This window comes from Erinaceus europaeus, chromosome 10 (assembly GCF_950295315.1).
Source record: "Erinaceus europaeus chromosome 10, mEriEur2.1, whole genome shotgun sequence".
NCBI classification, from domain to species: Eukaryota; Metazoa; Chordata; class Mammalia; order Eulipotyphla; family Erinaceidae; genus Erinaceus; species Erinaceus europaeus.
In genome coordinates, this window is record NC_080171.1 from 16,740,286 (window position 1) to 16,761,375 (window position 21,090).

The 21,090-nt window shown below is 41.5% G+C and overlaps 1 protein-coding gene across 9 annotated transcripts in view; it reads left to right on the forward strand.

Annotated features, from left to right (window-relative positions):
• Positions 1-21,090, forward strand: part of RNF38 (ring finger protein 38) — a 109,309-nt gene that overhangs the window by 65,210 nt on the left and 23,009 nt on the right. For 3 of the 9 annotated variants that reach the window (XM_060199175.1, XM_060199176.1, XM_060199180.1), the window contains 3 exons: positions 5,155-5,304; positions 15,364-15,557; positions 19,972-20,185. In XM_060199175.1, the coding sequence (XP_060055158.1) occupies positions 5,155-5,304; positions 15,364-15,557; positions 19,972-20,185 (558 nt within the window). Of the gene's footprint in view, positions 1-1,009; positions 1,104-5,154; positions 5,305-15,363; positions 15,558-19,971; positions 20,186-21,090 lie in introns of all 9 variants that reach the window. The other 6 variants (XM_060199177.1, XM_060199182.1, XM_060199179.1 and 3 more) reach the window with 4 other exon arrangements.

Genomic DNA, 21,090 nt, shown 5'->3' on the forward strand with positions numbered 1-21,090 from the left:
CCCCCACCCCCAAACAGCTGTTCCTTGAGTGCCTTTGACCAGCTGCTATGCTACTAGTGAGGGAACAATAGCACTGCCTCTGTGTGACCATTGTGGAGAAATGTCTGTATGGACCTTGGAAAATACACCACTTAGTGCCGACCTGAAGACTATACATCTGACTGTACTTTTCAAAGGGAAAAATGAAAGTGAATGAAGAAAATACTGTTCAGAATCAGATCTGTAAGCAGGTTCTAGGACTATAGCCAGACCTACATTCTAGGTGGTGATGGTTGTTAGCAGAATAATTGATTTTGTTGCGTTCTGCAAGACAAAGGTTAAGTTGCTGATCATACAGAAGTAGTTACCAAGAGTTAGCACAAGTTGCCCCATGATCGGAGCCAGAAGACAGTTGACTGGCATAGGATGCAGTCTGGCCATACGTGAGGTCGTGTTCACTTCACACATCACATAGGAGAGCCACAACACTGGGGGAAGCTCAGGCACTGTGGTGTGTCTCCCTCTGTCTCTGAAACTTAAAGTGTAAAGAAGTGGGCCTGGGACTAGTAGTCACAAGTGTGTGAAGCCCAGGTTCTGCAAAGGAAAGGTGCTACAATGCTGCTGTGTCTCAGAGATTGCACTGTTTCCTATGACTGCGCTTTTGTGAAGAAACGGTGCTTTCCTCACCCATGTGAGATGGATATATGGTTATGTATAAGTAACCGTTAAGAATGAGAAGTGTGGAGAGTTACTGATTGAATTCTACCTCGGGCATTTTTTTCTTGGCAACATTTCTTAAATGTATGTTTTATCTTGAGACAAGGCTGAATCTGTAGTGGTCAGCAGTTGCCAGGTACTCAGCCAGGTGTGCTACCACCTGGACTTATGGTGAGATAAACCTGATTTGAAGTTATGGTTCTGGTGTTTAAGAGATGTGTGACTTGGCCTTTTTTTTTTTTCTTTATTTCCTTTTGTTGCCCTTGTGGTTTTATTTTATTATTGATGTTGTTTTTGTTGTTGGATAGGACAGAGAGAAATGGAGAGAGGAAGGGAAGACAAGAGGGGGAGAGAAAGATAAACACCTGCAGACCTGCTTCACTGACTGTGAAGTGACTCCCCTGCAGGTGAGGAGCCGGGGGCTTGAACTGGGATCCTTAAGCCAGTCCTTGTGCTTAGCGCCACCTGCGCTTAACCTGCTGCGCTACTACTCGACTCCCTGTGACTTGGTCTTTTAACTCAACTTGCTTTGAGTTTTTGGCACAAGGCTAGGTAGGTTCAGACAGTGGCCATACTATTTAGGACAGAAAAGTCTTAATCTGTGTTTTATGTAATCAACATCTACAGCTGAAAATCTGGGAGAAGCAACTTCTCTTGAATTACCCATACATTGTATTTTTAAAAAAAGATTTTATTTTGGTCACTTATTTGAGGAGGGATAGACCAAAGCATCATTCTGACCTGTGGAAATCAAGCTTTGAATTTGAGACTTGGTGTCCAATACTTAATCACTTCACCACCTCTGGGGCTGCACATTGTATTGGCTTGGGGGGGGGCAAAAGATGACAAATTTTGTAACTTAAGCACAAAGCTATTCTCAGTTTCCATGGCTCAGGACTCTAAGCATCAGTCAGTGATGCCAGAATCAAACTCATGCTTCAGGCTACAACACTCCACCTCTCTCCCTCCAAGAATAAGAGAAACACAGCCACTTACATATTTATGTTCATTTTTGTGCGCAGTGTTGTTTGATGAGCCCAGGAGTAGTATTGTATGGCCCTTGGGAGGAGCTACTTCCATCTTATATGGGGACTGGAGGCTGCAGTCTGCATTGCTCAGCTATCTGGTACTGTCCACGGGGCTTCTGTTTGTTGCTGGGGATGAGCCTGTACTTTGTGCAGGGTGGGTGACGCATGAGTCATCTCCAGGTGAGAGAGATATACACACACACACACACACACACACACACACACACACACACACACACACACACACACACACACACACACCCACCCAGTTAGGAGAGTAAGAGACCAATAGACTGCGTAGGTGGTAACAAGAAATATACTTGGGGCTTCTGCGGTGCAGATCTTAGGTTCTGCCACTGAGCAACCTTCCTGACCACCTGCTGGACTTTGATTTCTTTAAAAACTTGATGTGGTCTTAAGTTCACTGGTTGTTGGTAGAATATGGTCGTGATTCCAGGGCTGACGCTCCTGGTGCTCTTCCTGTTAGCTGGTGGCAATTGTCAGCTCTTAGAGGTGCCCTGAGGTCTGCCTGCCCAGCTACCTCACCGATTGGCAGCTTTGCCATATTGTTGACAGGGGAATCTCTTCCGTAAGGGCTCAGTTCTTGTAACTTCTTCTCATTAAATTGAGCCTAGGATAATCTTCTCTTTGATTGGCTTAAAATCAGCTGACTTGGACCTCTGTTAATTACATCTGAAAATCATTTACTTTGCATAATTACGGGATTGGTAACATTCAGGTCATAAAGTGTAATGTCATCATGGGAATGAAATTCACCCTATTGACAGTACTACCCACAGACTGGGAAGGAATGGATTATGCAAGAGATGTATGAACTTAGGAGGCCGTCTCAGTCAGGGGGCCAGCACGGCAAATAAAGCATTGGGCCCTCAGTGAGGTCCTGAGTTGCACATGCCGGAGTAGTGCTCTTCTCTCCTCTTCCCCCTCGCCTCCTCCCCTCTTTGTCCTCCTTCACAAATAGATAATTCTTTAAAAATTGGAGGTCATCTTTGGGGAACCACTGCAGTTTCCATGGAGGGTATAGGGACACAGAACTCTAGTGGTGGGAAAAGTGTGGAATTAATTGTTCCTGTTGTCTTGTAATTTTGTAAACCAAGATTAAATCACTAATAAAAAAAAAAAGGAGGCCATCTTCAACTTCTGCCTCACACATGAAAGATGATTGATTATACATGATTTGACGTAGGTAGGAGGCACCTAATATCAAACATGTCTGTCATTTTGTGCCAGATCTCATATTAACTACAGGATTTGAATATACTTTTTCTCCATTGTATTATTTATTTTCCTTTTTATAGACAAATGGCCAAAGGAAATTGTGGGTGAGAGAGGAATATGCTTGGAAATTATTTACTTGTGGCCATAGGGACTGTGGTTTACCAGACTTTTTGTTTTTTAACTTACACATGAGTTTTTTGTTTTTCAAAAAACAAAAAACAGAACAACAAAACTGAGAGGAAAAACAAAACTGAGAGGAAAAACAAAACTGAGAAGAAGCCTGACCCTTGAGTTTTTGTTTTCTTAGATTGCTTTAGTTACAGTAGTTGAAGACAGGTGGTGTTAGCAGTCTTCAAAGGTACTTCCTGTGCAAATTATAAACATAGCTTATTAAAATGAAAAAATGAAAGTGGTGTAAAGGGGGATAGGGCATTTTTGAGAGAAAGCACATACACTGCTTTCTATGAAATTGTCTTGTTCTTAACTCATACAAACCCAGGGCTTCTGTCTTGTAATTTCTGCATATAGTATTGTGGCATTCAACTCGTCTTGTAGCTGGCTACTTGTATCTGTTTTATCAGAATGAGCTCTTTGATGGTAGACTCTGCATTTTTATCTTTTTCCTGGCATGACTGTGTAGGAGACAGTCAGTAAATTTATTCCTTGATCTAGTGGTTCATACTTGGTTACAGTGACAAAGGATATTATCACATTCATGTTTATAGTACCAAGATAAGCCTCTTAGTTTATATCCAGAATATTCTATGTAGCAATACTAATGAATTACAAAGTTAATGCCAACAAATGTTTTTGTTTTACTCCTAGGATGGTCTTTGAAAACAATTGACTCTGGTCGGGTGGTGGTGCACCTGGTTGAGTGCATGTATTGCAATGTGCAAGGACCCGGGTTCGAGCCCCCAGTCCCCACCTGCAGGGGGAAAGCTTTACAAGTGGTGAAGCAGGGCTGCAGGTGTCTCTCTGTCTCTGTCCCTCTTTATCACCCCTCTCCCTCTTGATTTCTGGCTGTCTCTATCCAATAAATAAAGATAATTTAAAAATTAAAAAAGGAAGAAAATAATTGACTCCCACCAGCAGGCATAGTTATCTGCATAGTTATCTGCTTATAGACTCATAAAAAGTTATGCAGGAGCTAAGGAAGGTTATTATAGCTGGATTATTAATATAACTAGCGTGTCACTTGGTGATGTTTCTGTCTTCCTCTCTGGCTACTTCTTTACATACTAGACATTTTGCACATTCCTTGTTATCAATTGCCAGTCTAGTGCCTACTGTTACCATAGAAAGTTGATACTCTTTATACTAAAAGGTGATTTGATTCTGTTTCTTTATAGCATGTACTTCCTGAAGGCAGAGAATCGCATCTTTGTCACTTAGTATCTGTCACAGATTATACATTTATTTATGTAAGGGCGGTGAAATGAACAGGGCGGTGAAACTAAAAACAAGAAAGCTTGGGAGCATATAGTTGAGCATAGGGACAAGGAGGTTGTAACCCCCCAGTGCACAGATTACCCAGTACAGTGGGGAAGGAGATGCTCATGATATCCACAATTTAAAAAGTCAGATTACATTTACATAACGAGTATAAGAGGATTGATCCAAGTGTTCAAGTCTTTTGCTTTGGGGCTTATGGTCTTGTTCTTTATTCCATAAGAAAATCACTAAGCCTTTTGATGAGTAGAACTAAGATCTCCATAGTCAAATTCTTTAATTTTGTATACTTCTGATCACTGTTGGAAGTCTTGTCAGAAATGTTCTAAAATCTCTCATCTTCATTTTTGAATGATATGGAAATTTGACTTGAAAGTGGAATAAAAAATGTCCACTAGGACAGTAATCTTTCTGTACTTAAGATCTGTGGTTATTATCTCAAGTTTTCTTTGCAAGAAGACTTATCCTTTAGGATTTCAGGATTAATAGAAGTAGCAAAAAGTAAAGTCTTACATGGGAAACAGAAAGGACTTTGCTAAATGTTTTGTAAGTACGGTCTGTAGACAGAAGCATCTTGTCCTCACATTTGGTTTGCTGTTTAAGAGTAATTTTTATTTTCTTGGCAATCTCTGCTAACAAGATCATCAGATGCTTAGAAAATCTGAACTGTCCTTCATAGACATGACTTCACGTTCGTGCAGCTAGCCATGAACTATCCTTTTCTTCCTCTTTTTCCCAGATATCTCCTGAGGCCAATTCTGCACTTCTACCTGGCCATGCTAACAAGGGGATTTGTGAAAGGGTGAGACTTCAGAGCCTGTTCCCTCTCCTCCCATGTGATCAGAACACTACCGTTCAAGAGGATGCCCACTTCAAAGCTTTCTTCCAGGTTCTTATATATTTACCCTTTGCCTACTCAGGGCTGAAAGCTGCAGGTACATTTTAGGTTGTTTTTAGGAAGGTTTGAAACAATTCTTAGTATCTTCTTAATTCTTGTTTTATATGTGGGAGTAAGCATTCTCCATAGGGACTTCTGTATTGTGGTTTTAGCTAGCTTCTCAGGAGTGTTTTATCTTTTTGCTTGGGCTGCTGTTTATTTTACTCTTAGTCATTTGTCTTAATAATTCAGGCTCTGTGTGTAGGAGCATAGAAGATTTTGCAGGGTATGCTGCAATTTTGTATGAAAGATGGAAGCATGTAAGTTATCATTTAGTCTTCAAGGCTGTTTGTTCAGTGCCTAGAGTTTCATAGTAATTCATTTTTCAGAGAGAAAATGTGGCTATTTGTATTCTGTAACTTTTGATACCTTTAGCTAAATGATGTAAAATTTGCTACATATAAAGAAAGATTGAATTGTAATGGTCATAAGGCCATTAACAAGACTAAGATGTAATTTTAGGGACTAGGTAGTGACATAAATGATGGGCTGCTGAACTTTGATCCCTTCCTCTTAGAGAAGCAGACTCTCTAGTAGAGGAAGCCAGTACTACTATTACCGTAGAGGAAATGGCTCTGGATATTAGGGTTATGGTTCAAGGCGGGTTACCTTTACGTGTGTATAACCCGAGGTTGTACATGTTTCTAGTCAGGGCTAGGATGTTTGGGTAGAGCGCTTATTGTCCATTTGTGGATGATCTAAAAAGCTGTTTAATCTTAATGAGAGAGACAGACAGACAGACAGACAAATAGACAGAAAGGCCAGAGCACCGCTTAGTTCTGGCTTCTAGTGGGGCTGGGGATTGAACCTGGAATCTCAGAGATTTGTCTCAGGCCTGAAAGTCTTTTGCATAACCATTATGCTGTCTCCCCAGTCCCAGGAAAAACAGTTTATAAAGGAGCTAAAGAAAATTGTTATAGCAGGATTATTTGGGTTTAGAGACAGTTCTGAAAGAAATGCAGGGCTCTATTCCTTTTTGGCTTTCTATGTGCAGTCTCTAATTTTATTTATTTATTTATTCCCTTTTGTTGCCTTTGTTGTTTTATTGTTGTAGTTATTGTTGTTATTGATGTCGTTGTTGTTGGATAGGACAGAGAGAAATGGAGAGAGGAAAGGAAGACGGGGAGAGAAAGACACTGCTTGTGAAGCGACTCCCCTGCGGTGGGGAGCCGGGGGGCTTGAACCAGGATCCTTATGCTGGTCTTTGTGCTTTGCACCAGGTGCACTTAACCCACTGCGCTACTGCCTGACTCTTAATTTTTTAAACCTCATAATAAACTAGTTGCTGATGGTTTTCTTGATGTGAGAAGAGGTTAAAGAAAGTTCTCAGAAATGCCCAGTTACATATCTAGCTAGTGGCAAAGCAGTGACTCGTGCAGGTTTTTTTTTTTTTTTGGGGGGGGGGGTTCTAATATGCCATACTACCTTTAGATAGCAACCTGTATTTTTGTAAACAAAGTACAGTGTGCTGACACATCTTTTTTTGTATTGAATCGAATGGCATATTGCCATCTTAGTCGTGGCATAGATCTGTCTGATAGCATGGTGTTTAGTATTAGCTAAATACAGCAAAGAAACAAATTGTTTAGTACCTTCACTACTGCATCAAATAGTTAATTGACTTTTTAAAAATGAAAACACCTTCTTATTTTATTTATTTATTTATCTCCTGGCTAGAGACAGAAATTGAGAGGGAGAAAGAGATACCTACAGCCCTGCTTCACCACTCCTGAAGCTTTCCCCCTGCAGGCGGGGGCCAGGGACTTGCGCCTGGGTCCTTGCACATTGTGATGTGTGTGCTTAACCAGGTGCGCCACTGCCTGGCTCCTTTAATTGACTCTTTTATGTGTTTACTGTACTTCCTTCAGGCGTTAACTTCGAAGTCAGGGTAGCTGCTAATTGCTAAATGCACTAGCAAAAGGATTAGTGCCAGTTTTGTTTGATATTGTAGAAAGACTTATGGTATTTTTTTTCTATAGTTCTAATTAAACTTGAATCTTATGTATTCTAACTTTGGAACAAGACTGCTAGTATGCTTTGCTCCCAAGGGGGACGGGAGACTTTTTTCTTTTTACTATATTATAGCTGTTTTATTGTTAATACTGTGTTACAAGATGATAAGATTACAGTGTATAGTTCCACACCGCACACACCACCAGAGTTCTGTGTCCCCAGGCTCTCACCTCCCAAAGAGAATCACCATAGTTTTCACAAATCTTACAGTTGGCTTGCTTCTCTTTTGTTTGAATTGTTTTTTGTTTTTGGCAAGTTCATATAAGTCAGATCTCTAGATCCCACATGAGTGAAGCCATCTGGTAGTTGTCTTTCATCTCTCTGCTTATTTCAGCAAGCATTATCTCTTCAGTTCCATCCATTTTGTCCAAGTACACAGTACCATCTTTTTGATCATAGAGTAATATCCCATGGGATATACATCCCATAACTTTTTTAGACGGGAGACTTTTCTTTATGCCTATTGTCCTACCACTGTTGCATGAAGCAAGTGAAGCCTTTCTCAAATCGCTGTTTGAGATGCAGTCAGATCAATCAATCCTTCTAGTAATCTAATACCAGGAGTAGGTGTGAGGCCTTAGTTCCCAGCGTGCTGCTGCTTCGCCCTGTCTGCCACATGGGGAGAGTACCCACTCAAGGCTTGGCCTAAGTTAGTTCAGGTGTGTCTGAATTTTATTTTTAATTTTCGTTTGGTTCATTTCTTTCCAATTCCTTTCTTCTTCCTTTTGGAAAACTCCTTTTAAACACCTCCTTTGTGGTCCAGGAGGTGTTGCAGTGGATAAACACCCACCTCCTTTTCTCCCTCCCTCAGTGCTTCCATCCCACCTTCTCGAACCCTTTGTCCTTAGCTGGAACTAGTCACTTTTCTGAGGACCTTTACCCTGTAGCATTCTTAAGAGGTAAAGAAAATTATTTTGGGGGGCTGTGTGGTGGCCCACCCAGCTAAGCACAAATGTTACCAAGTTTGAAGCCACTGGCTCCCCCACCTGCTGGGAGTCTGCTTCATGGCTAACGAAGCAGGTCTGCGTGTATCTCTTTCTCTGTGTCCTTCTCACTCCCTGTCTCTCTTAATTTCTCTCTGTCTTAATAAAAATTAGAAAGAAAAAGAAAGGGGAGCGTGGGGGCTGGCCACCAGGAGCAGTGGATTCATAATGCTGGCATCAATCCCCAGAGATGACACTGGTGGTAATTAAAGGAGGGAAAATAAAAAAAGATTTTTACTTCCCTATAGGATTGGGTGTGTGGCTAGTTAGCAGACAGATAGGGAGGAAGAGGACGATGCTGTTCCCTTGGTTCCTCATGAATTCTTGTTTATAGCCCTTTTGTACTTTGCTCTTTTTTTTTACTTGTACATTGAATTACTCTTAATCTTTCAATTTTTTGTATGCAGTGTTTAATGAGGTTCTAAAAAATAATGAGATGCTTCATATATGTGCAAATTAAAAATATAAAGCAGGCACTTAATTTGAAGAAACACTACCCACTTTTAAAGAAGTCAATTTTCATTACTCTCAGTCACCACGTGACCTGTGCTCTACCTGCTATCCCATAAACCTTGTCTCGATTTTGTGTCTGCTTCTCTCTGTAGTTTTACTACATAAAATGTCCCTCAGCATTAAACTGTCTGATAGATATTATACTTTGTGCACTTTTTCGGGTTTGTTTTGAGATTAATTCATATTAACAGTGGATGCGAGTGTGCAGTTGGTTCATTTTCCTGCCTAGAGTATTTCGTGCATGTCATTAATCCTGTGTCCCTCTAGTTTTCATGGACATTTGGGTAGTTTCCAGAGTTTTGCTGTTACTGAGAACGGTGCTGCCATGAATATTCTTATCTTGTTTTCTGCTGTGCATTTAGTTGGCATTTTAGTGTTTCTGTAAAAGTATAGCTTTGTGTATATACTGCTCGGCATTTTCTTTTTTTTAAAAAAAATTATTTATTCCCTTTCATTGCCCTTATTGTTTTATTGTTGTAGTTATTATTGTTGTTATTGATGTCGTCGTTGTTAGGACAGAGAGAAATGGAGAGAGGAGGGGAAGACAGATAGGGGGACAGAAAGATAGACACCTGCTGACCTGCTTCACTGCTTGTGAAGCAACCCCCCCCCCCCCCCCCCGCAGGTGGGGAGCCCCGGGGGCTTGAACCGGGATCCTTAGGCTGGTCCTTGTGCTTTGCACCACATGCACTTAACCCGCTGTGCTATCGCCCGACTCCCAGTATTTTCTTAAAGAAGAAATAATAGGTGTGTGTGTCCATATGCATCTATGTGAAAACAAGCCTATATTTTCAGTTGGATTCACACTACCTTATGACTGAAATCATAAGTCATAACTGACAGACAGTAAAATTCATCCTTTTAATGTACAGGTCTGTATGTTTCGGCAAATGCATACAGGCATGTAGCCACCACTACATTCAAGATACAAAGACATTTCATTGCCCCCCTCCAATACTCATATTTCTCTTTGCTTGTTTTTGAAATGAACAGATTCTGTACATTCAGTAATTGAAGATAGTATGCTTTAATGCCATAATCAAATATTCATTATGTTATATTTTACTTATGTATAATATACACAATACTTTTATATACAGCACATTTACATGCATACAGTTCTCTTGTCTTAATATTTTACTGACTTGATTTAAAGAGTGAAACAGACACCCCAGAGAACTGCTTAGTGCTGGTATTTGTTGGTGCTGGGGATTGAACCTGGGACCTCAGAGTCCCGGCTATGAAAATCTTACATAGCCATTATGCTGTCTCCCTAGTCCTCTATGGCTTCTTAAATATTGTTTTCTCTGCTACTTTTTCATCTTTCCTACATTTCTTCTCTCTGTTTTTCTTATCCTTCTTATATGTAATACTTTGAGTTTCTTTAATTTGGTGTTTATTTCAGAAATTACTCTGTCCTCAAGAAGGGCAACAAAAGGGGATAAATTAAAAAAAAATTCTTTTTTTTTTAAAAAAAGAAATAACTCTGTCCTTTTTTTGTATTCATTTACTGAGTTCTGCCAGTGCTGCTACTCAGCCATCCCTTTGCCTGCCTTTCCTTCAGCATGCAGACTTTTACCTATCATGTTTCCTGTGTGAGTTAACGTTCATTTTCCAATATCGTGCATCATATTTCATCCACTTTGCATTCTCTTTTTTCTAGCTTGTTTTCTTCACATAGTGGAAATGGTTGCCGTTTTCCTTATAATATTTTACATGAACGTTATATATTCAACTTTTGTATTATATACATGTATAGACAATGATTTTTCTAGAGCAAACTATTTTATAAGAATGGGGTAGGGGTCAGGCAGCAGCGCAGCAGCTTAAGTGCAGGTGGCACAAAGTGCAAGGATCCTGGTTCCAGCCCCTGGCTCCCTACCTGCAGGGGAGTCGCTTTACAAGTGGTGAAGCAGGTCTGCAGGTGTCTTTCTTTCCCCCTTTCTGTCTTCTCATCCTCTCTTGATTTCTCTCTGTCTTATTCAACAACAATGACATCAAGAACAACAACAGTAATAACTACAACAATAAAACAAGGGCAGCAAAAAGGGAATAAATAAATAAATAAACATTTTAAAAATAAATTTTTAAAAAAAGGAATTGGGGGACAGGTGCAGTTCACCCAGCAGAACATTTGCTTTGCTGCCATGTGTGAAGACCTGGGTTTGAGCCCTGCGCTACAGGGGCCACCAGGGAAGGCACGGGGGGGGGGGGGGGGGGCAGTAGTGCTGTGGTAGCTCTAGTCTCCCCTCTCATTCCCCCACTCTTAATAAAAAAAGAAAGTTGGAGTCACCCTGTATGGAAGAGATGTTGAGTTTATCCCAGCTGTCTCATCTTCTTTCTCTCTCTTCCCTCATATCTATCCATCCCTCCCCCTCCCCCTGCTCCTCTCCCCCTCTCTCCTCTTGTTACAGAGCATTTTTCATGCTGGGAATAAATCTGAAACATTGGAGTCTTGGAAACAAAATAATGATGGTGCCACCTCCCACCTGACTCTGCCTTTAAAAACTGTGGGGGAGAAGAGGAAAGGAAGTTTTCTTCTGCCCCCCAACATCCCCCCCCCACTCTTAATTGCCACAGTTGATATCTGTTACCAAATGACCTGTGTTTCTTTGAAAAGCAGCACCCATTTTTCCGAAAGATTCTATGAGAAGCAGCTCAGAATCCTTAGATGGCAAGGCCTTTGATTTTTGCCATCAGACTAGAGTAATAGTTTGGTTGGTGCATTAAATTCTAGGGTTAATGTGGTTTCCCGCAATCAATTTTAGCGTCTTTTAAAAAAGATTTATTTAGGGGCCAGGCAGTGGCGTACCTGGTTGAGCACACATTCCAGTGCGCAAGGACCCAGATTTGAGCCCCTGGTCTCGAACTACAGGGTGACGCTTCACAAGCAGTGAAGCAGGGCTGCAGATAGATAGATATCTCTCTTCATATGTTTCTTTCTGTCTCTCCCTTCCATCTTGATTTCTCTCTGTCTGTTTTCAAAATAAAGAAAAACACAAATTAGTAAGTGCAAATTTAAAAATCATTTACACGTTGAGAGTGACAGAGTGCCACTTTGGCCTGCTGTGTGGTGGGTCTCACACGGGGCCTGAGACTTGGCACACCCTGCGTACTTGACTGCCGGACTAGCTCCCTGGCCGCAGCTCTCGTTTCTATGGGCGTCTGGTGTTAATCAGATTCTTGTTTCTCTGCACATTACTTCGTTTCCTTTTTCTGAAAAATGTTTTTTTCCTCTCTAGAGCACTAAAGATGGTGGGGAAGTTTGACACTAAGACTGCGGTAGTTCTACTCAGTGACTCATCTTCCTTCATTTCCTCTTTTTTGTTTGTTTCTTTTGTTGTGTTACAGCCTCTGGTTCACTAATAGGAGCCGTATCACAAAAAGAAAAGGGGGGGAACTTTGGAAGTCACCTTTCCCTATTTTCTTTTTCTTTTTTTACCAGTTGTCTGTCTGATGCACATAATACTTCTTTGTGTATGAAGCTGGGGCTTCACATAAGATGCAGTTTCACCACTCCAAGATTCGCTTTTTCATTCAGTTGTACGGGGCGGGGCGGGGCGGGGCGGGGCGGGGCGGGGCTGGGAGTGGGGGTGCAGGACACAGCGCAGGAGCTTCTGGTACAGTGTGACTGACCCCCGTGCGGTGCTGGGACTCAAAGACTCCAAGGCATGAGTCTCCCACTGGAGAGCAGTCGCTAGCCCACCTTACCATTACTCTCGAAAGAAATGGCTTTGTTTTAAAATGAAAGCTTCATGACAAGTGTTTTTTTCAGGTCATTTTCTGGATCAGCTTCATTCTCCATTTTGGACAAAGTTGTGGTTTGGTTTTGTTTATCTTAGCCTCCATCAAGCTGTACAGTGTACATCTATTTGAAAAGTAATGCCCATGATTCATTATTAACATTTAATATTTTAAGACAAAGCGGTGTGTGGTCTGTTTTTACCACCAATAGGACTTTCTTTTTTTTGTCTGTTTCCTTCCTAGAGCACTGCTCAGCTCTGGCTTGTGGTGGTACAGGGGACTGAATTTGGGCTTGGGACTGTGGAGCCTCAGAATGAGTCTCTTGGTGTAACTATTATGCTGTCTCCCCCATGACTTTGTTTACCTTTAGTACTTATGTGTAATTTGTGTATCAGCTCATCAGGTGCTTGTCATTTTTATCTTTTTGTCATTTTGTTTAATTAATATTTCTATATTCCATTGGCTACTTTTTAAAGCCCTGTAGTATGTAGTCAAGTATATTATTCTTTTTCTCTTCTCTTTTTTTAAAATTATTTTTACTTATTTATTTAATGGATAGAGAAATTGAGAGAAAGGGGGAGATAGGGAGTCAGAGAGACATCTGTAGCCCTGTTTCAACACTCACAATCCTTCCCCAGAACCTGCAGGTGAGGACCAGGGGCTTGAACCTGGGTCCTTGTGCATTATATAACATGTGCACTCAACCAGCTAGGCCACCACCCAGCCCCTCTTTTTTTTATATTTTATTTTTGGTGGATGGAGACAAGTTGAATGGGAAGTGGTAGATAGAAGTGGAGAGATGGGAGTTAAGCGCAGGTGGTGCAAAGCGCAAGGACCCGAGTAAGGATCCTGGTTTGAGTCCCCGGCTCCCCACCTGCAGGGGAGTCGCTTCACAAATGGTGAAGCAGGTCTGCAGGTGTCTATCTCTTCTCCTCTCTGTCTTCCCCTTCTCTCTCCATTTCTCTCTGTCCTGTCCAACAGCGACGACAGCAATAACTACAACAATAAAACAACAAGAGCAACAAAATGGAATAAATATTTAAAAAAATATAAATAAATAAATTTTTTAAAAGGGGGGAGAGTTACCTGCAGTACTGCCCCAACATTTGTGAATCTTTTTCCTGAAGGGAGGGTACCTGGGACTGGAACCTGGGTCCATGCACATGATATCATATCTGCTCTGCCAAGCGCACCACCACTCCCTTCCGGTCCAGTATAGTCTTTGCCAGCATGCTGTTAGGGCTAGCAGTAGATGCCGCGCCCGAGTTCAGTCCCCCGCACCACCACAGGCCAGAGCTGATATTAAAAACTGTCTAATGGGAGTTGGGCGGTAGTGCAGCGGGTTAAGCACAGGTGGAACAAAGTGCAAGGACCGGTGTAAGGATCCCAGTTCCAGCCCCTGGCTCCCCACCTGCAGGGGGGTCACTTCACAGGCGGTGAAGCAGGTCTGCAGGTGTCTATCTTTCTCTCCCCCTCTCTGTCTCCCCTCCTCTCTCCGTTTCTCTCTGTCCTATCCAACAACGATATCAATAACAATAGTAATGACTACAATAATAAAACAAGGGCGACAAAAGGAAATAAATATTTAAAAATATTTTTTTTAAAAAAGCTATCTAATACCCAAATATCTAAAACTTCCAGAAGTAGATTAGAGAATGGAGAGTTTCTCTTAGAAAAACTATAGTCCTCATCTTTCTATTACATTGTGATTTCACCAGTTGCTGAGACTCAGTAGGGGAATTAATTTATACAGGGAATCTGCCCTGGAGAATTAATAATTCACTTAAATGATCCATACCAATTCTGTGGCATGGTTAATTTAAAGTCTATATTACTTATATTACTATAAGCTACCTGAAGCTCTGTTTCTTTCCTAAGATGTCACATTTTTGCTAAGAATTGAATCATTTTGATCAGTTAACTATCAGATATGTCATTTTATCCTTGTTAACTTTAAGAAAATTAATGTGGGGCCCAGGAAGTGGCCCTCCTGGTTCAAGCACACATGTCCAGTGCTCAGGAACCCGGCTTCAAGGCCCCAGTTCCCACCTGCAGAGGACATCTTGATGAGCCGTGAGCAGTGCCGCAGTTGTGAGTCTCTTTTCTGCTCCTCTCGCAATTTCTGTCTCTGTCCAAATAAATGATTTTTTTTTTTAGAGAAAGGAAACTAATTTATTGGCCTTAAGAATAAAGAGGCAGAAAACTGTTTAAGAATCATATCAAGGTTACCTTGGGAGGTGGTGCCGTGGAGAAAGCCTTGGCCTATGAAGCATGAGATGTCCCAGGTTTGATCCCTCATTGTCTGTGCCAGAGTGACACTCTGATTATTCTCTTTCCTACCCTCATTGAGTAATCAAATTAAAAATAGAATCTTGTCAAGGGTTTGTTAAATTATTGTCACTCCTAAATTGATTTTAGCTTAGAATTGATGCCTAAAGAGTAACTGACAGTTACTGAGCATAGTGGGATTTCTCTGTGGACTGGAGTTTCAAAAATTGTATGTTGTCCTGTGGGTTCCTTGTGTGTCATTACCTGATAAGTTCTGTGATGATTTTTAGAAATAGAATTCACTTTTTATTTAATATCATTTACTGTGTGTCTCCTTTCTCACATAACTTTCTCCTTGTATTAATGTCTCTTGGTAGCCTCCCCCCCCCCCCCCCACTTTAGGGTAAAGGAGTAAAAGCACTTGTGCGTTCACAGGAATGGAAAATCCTTAAGAAGCTGTATTCAGTTACTGATTTTGTTGCATTGGCAGAGTGAAGATAGTCCAAGTCCCAAGAGACAGCGCCTCTCTCATTCAGTCTTTGACTATACATCAGCATCACCAGCTCCCTCACCACCAATGCGACCATGGGAGATGACATCTAATAGGCAGCCCCCTTCCGTTCGACCAAGCCAACATCACTTCTCAGGGGAACGATGCAACACACCTGCACGCAACAGAAGAAGGTCAGTTTATTACAAGTGGCTGTACTTCAGTTTTCTTCCATTCATAGATTTGTGAGTTTTTGCTTTTTCACATCAGAAATGATTTTTTTTTCTGTAGGCATTTTATAAGCACATCAATACATATGCATAGACGCTCATAGAAAAAAATCATTTAGCTTCTCACACTAAATCATGCAAATTTATTTAGCGTGTAATTGAGGAGAAATTGAAAAAGACTTAAATGACCTAACATCAGTCCATGGTATTATCTGCATTCAACTGCCTTGTGCTATAAGACTTCGGTGGGCTAGCCTGCAGTCCTGATTATGGGAGAAAAGGAAATAATAGCTCAAGCACAAGCTCCCTCTTTTCTACTCCATTTCTGTACCTTCTACATAGTCTAGCAATCTGGAAAATGACCACATTTCTTACAAACTGTAAAGCCTGTAGTGTGAAAGAGTGACAACTCTCAGTTGTCTCTTCAGTGAACTTGACCCTAGCCTCCCTCCCCAGAGGCATACACTCCCCCTTCAGAACAGTCACACACCCCGGAGCTAAGACAGTCACTGTAAGATGCTGATACTTAGGAATTCAGATGGTGCTGTGAACTGTCTTAAAATTCATACATTGTGCCCCTAATTCTATCTGGTTTTGTTTGGAAATGGGTCTTATAATGGAGTCTTTAAGAATGAGACTCTGATTTGATGGGTGCTTTTTTTTTTTTTTTTTTTTTTTTTAATAAAGTCAGAAATTGAGAGGGTTGGGGAAAGAGAGAGAGAGACTTGAAGCACTGCTTCAACACCCCCCCCCCAACACACATGTGGGTACCAGGGGCTTGAACCTTCCTTGAGCATAGTAATGTGTGCACTCCACAGGTTGGAAACCTCTGGGCCCCAACAATCAGTGCCCTTTTAAGAGACAACAGCAGCCTGTAATGCGAGGTACCAGAGAATTTGTTCACTCTGGCATGTTGGGGGATGCTGACTCTCCCTTTGCTTGGAAGGGTGTCAGCAGCCTAAGCTTAAGCTTCCTAATAAAGGCTATTGCTATTGCATGTGATTCTGGTCTTCTTTGCGTGAGATCGGTACTCGAACTTCTGGGCATAACATATGTGGCCTCTTCCGGGATCCCCATCTCACTAAAAGAACACCAGTCTCACTGAGCCTTCAGGTCAGGTATCAGTAGCGAGAGACCCTTGGAGTCAAAGGCGGACATGCTGGACGGCTCCGGGTCCAGGGTCCTGGGAGACGTCCCAGATCCTGCAGTAGGGGATTGGATCCCCCTTGCAAATTTGGAAGGGGAGAGTGGGTTGCGCCCACAAAGCAGCGAAAGGCTGTTCTCCCATTTGTAGGGAAGCAGCGGCGAGAGGCTGTCCTCCCATCTGTAGGGAAGCAGCAAGAGGCTGTCCTCCCATCTGTTGGTTTAAAAATCTTTTAAAAAAAAAAACACCATTATAATACAATAATGTGGTTGCTGGAGAACCACCCATGCTGAAATTATTGACAAAACTTTCAGCAGAAGTATTAATATTTGCATGGTCTCAAAATTTCTTCCCTAAATATTTGTAATTGTTAACTACAGTGGAAAGAATGGTGGTTTTATAGTGAATGTCTTTACAAATACCAGTTTGACTAAGTGGTCCGTGAATAAGCGCTTATATATATGTACCAATGATAGCTATTCATGTCATGTGCCCTTTAATATGGTGCATTGAATATGGCAAATTACCTCTGAGGCTGTCTTCCCCAGTAATAGACCAGTCAGACACAAGACGAATTCAGATTGAGGGACATATCACAGATTATGTGTTCATGTCTTCAGAACTACCCTAGGTGGTAAGAAATAGCTCACAGATCAGAGAATATTAAACAGAATGACAACCCAGTGTGTATAATGTGGGACCTGCACTGGGTTCTGAGCCAGAGAGGACATATTGGTGGGGAGACTGGTTAAATCTGAATATATTTGATTGTTTATTTAGTAATGAGACATCAAGGCTTACTTCTTACTTTTACTACTGAGTACATTATGAAGCATTAGCTTAAAGGAAAAGTGAGGGGTGTGCACACACGCAATATAATATGTAGATTTTTGAAGCAAAAAGAGGCATAAAATGTTAGAGGAGGGAATTAGTTAACCAGGTAAGAACCTGATATCGGGTGTTGTTTTATTTATTTATTAATTATTTATTTTTTAATCTTTATTTGTTGTATAGAGACAGTCAAATTGAGAGGGAAGGGGGTGATAGAGAGGGAGAGAGACAGAGAGACACCTGCTGTACTGCTTCACCACTTGTGAAGCTTTCCGCCTGTAGGTGGGGACCAGGGGCTCGAACCTGGGTCCTTGCATACTAACATGTGTGACTCATCTCTGGTTATGGTAGTGCTGAGGATTGAACCTGATCTAATTACATTGGTGCTAAACTATCATGGAAAGTAATAATAATAAAACCATGGAGAGAAAAAAAACAAGAATTTACTCTAACAACTTGCTAAGATTTGTGTAAAGTTACATAAGACAGAGAGCAGCACAGCAGTGGAGTACAGGACTTGCAGGCATGAGAGCCTGAAGCCCACCTCCAAAGTCACTCAGATCACAGCAGTGCTCTGGCTTCTGTATGCCTGCTCTCACTTCTTCTTCTAGCGTTTGCCCTTCTTCCGCAGCCAGTCAACAGCATCAGGTTGAGCCTGATGTCTGCTTGTTGCTGGCTTTGAAAGTGACTGGGATCCATGTGGATTCAGTCGGCTAGGAAGGATCGTCAGTTTCCCCAATGAATGGGTACCCACGGGATGCACCACGAGAAGGTCGATCCAATGCATCCCTGCTCTCACTAATAAAACAAATAGAACTCGATTTTTTTTTTTACTATGTTATATGACTGGTGCATAGGGATTAGTGGTTGTTCCTTCCATAACCAGATGCCATGTGTCGCTGGAATATTTACGCTGACACTACAGATGTTTTCATCTGCATCATTGGTTGTTGTTTGCAATCGTCATAAAATAAATGTTGTGTAACTTCCTGCTTTCTTTGTAAAAGTGTTATTTGGCTCATCTAGGAAGTTTAGGAGATCATTCACTGACTGGGGAGTGCCTTGGCCATGCACAGAGCCCAGGCTTGAGCCCCCAGCCACACATGGCAATGCCACAGCACCAGGGAAGGCTCCTGTGTTGTCTTACCTTGTCTTCCTTTATCTGAATGAAAAGCATGGCATACGATTGGTGAAATCCAGTATATTGGATGTGCATATATATATATATATATATATATATATATATATATTAGAGAGAGAGAGAGTTAAAAAAAAAGAGAAAGACTTGAAGTTGCTAGCATTTGACTTTTTGCTTATAAAAAGGCAGTGTCATACAGTTCAACCAAGATAATCCCTGGCAGTTGATTACTCTTTCTACTCTTCCCCCTCTTACTACCCCCCCCCCCCCCATTGGTGCTTCAGTAGTCCAAACTGACTTTCAGACAGAGAAAGGGAAAGCTACCGTAGCACTCAAGTTTCCTCCAGTGTGATGCGGAGCTGGGGAGACTGACTTGGGTCAGGTCCATGGCAAAACAGGCATCCTACCCAAAGGAGCTGTTTTGCCAATGTGGTGGTTGACTTTTTAATTTTTTAATTTTTTTTCCTCCAGGGTTATCACTGGGGCTCAGTACCTGCACCATGAATCCACTACTCCTGGAGGCCCCCCCCTTTTGTTGCCCTTGTTGTTCATTGTTGTTGTTGTTATTGCTGTCGTTATTGGATAGGACAGAGAAATCGAGAGAGATGGAGAACATGGGGAGAGAAAGATAGACACCCGCAGACCTGCTTCACTGCAGATGAAGCAACTCCCCTGAGGGTGGGGAGCTGGGAGCTCAAACCGGGATCCTTGAGCAGGTCCTTGAGATGTGAGCCATGTGCGCTTAACCCAGCCCCGGCAATTGATTTTTCAATAACTCTGAAAACGGGTGTGTGTGTGTGTGTGTGTGTAGTTACAATATGCATGTTTTTGTTTTGCCACCACGCTTATCTCTGGGAGCTGATGCCTGCACCACAACTCCATTGCTCCCAGCAGTTTTGCTTCTCCCCCTTCCATTTTTGTTTTGATAGATGTGAGAGAAACAGACACCTGTATCACAGCTTCACCACTTGTGAGGCTTCTCCTCTTGCAGGTGGAGATCAGAGGCTTGAACACATGGTAATGTGGGTACTTTACAAAGTGCACCACCCAGCCCCAAATCTGTATGTTTATTTTTTTTAGTGAGTTACAAGATTATAAGCTATAGTCCTACCTTGTTCCCACTATCAAAGTTTTGTGCCAAACTATTATTTTACACTTGAGATTACTGTAACATTCATAGCTGCTATATTGTAAAGACAACAGAGAATGAGTGGTTTCCAACATTGCGTTTTATAATGACCTTTCTGACATTTGCTATGTTTCAGTCCTCCTGTCAGGCGCCAGAGAGGAAGAAGGGATCGTCTGTCTCGACATAATTCCATTAGTCAAGATGAAAACTATCACCATCTCCCTTTCGCACAGCAGCAAGCAATAGAGGAACCTCGAGCCTTCCACCCTCCGAATGTATCACCCCGTCTGTTACACCCTGCGGCTCATCCACCCCAGCAGAATGCAGTCATGGTTGACATACATGACCAGGTACAGTGACACGTTGTGTGGGAAATACCTGCTAAACGTTTCTGCGCAGTTCTTCATAAGGATTAAAATTAAATTCTATATAACTTCTTTTTAACAAGTTCAACTTTCAGAAGTTAGCATCAAGGCATGAAAGCTGAGAATGAGCTTTGTAAATTGTTGGTTTGGGGTGACTGATAGCAAGTTAATAGAAAGTAACAGGTTAACTGGTGATTTGAACACATATCCCTACTTTCCTCGCCCTTTCAGTTTCTTCTAGAATAATTCAGCGGGCAAGTCAGGTGGGTGCATCTTTGCTTACTGATTTCCATATGGTTCAATTCCCTTTTTCTGGTCAGAACCCAAGCCTACTGTCTTTATAGAGCCTGAAGGTGAAAAACAAAACCTCCATGATTTTTCTGAGGTAAAAAAATAAAAGACCGTATGCCAGACATAGTCTTAGAAAGTTGTGGGATTTCAGAGATAATCATATAAATATATAGGCTGGAGAAATTCCCAAAAAATTAAAAGAAGGGGTGGGGGTAGGTAGCATAATGGTTATACAAATAGACTTTCCTGCCTGAGGCTCCAAAGTCCCAGGTTCAATCCCCTACACTACCATAAGCGAGAGCTCATGATTTCTGGTTAATAAATAAATAAGTAAATAAGAGACAGACACTCAGCTTGGCATCCAGATTGTCACCTACAACACTGTATGATAAACAGAAAGATTTCCGGATCAAACTACTTATCATGATAATCTGCTCAAAATATAATCAGAAGTTAAAAGTCTGTTTACTAGATAATGACACTGAAGTATTTGAGACAGACTGAAATGAAAAAGAATTTTTCTAAACAGATGCAGTAGGAGACACCTGGAGCTACTCTTAGAGCATTTTTTAAAACCTTCATTATTTATTTTAAAAACT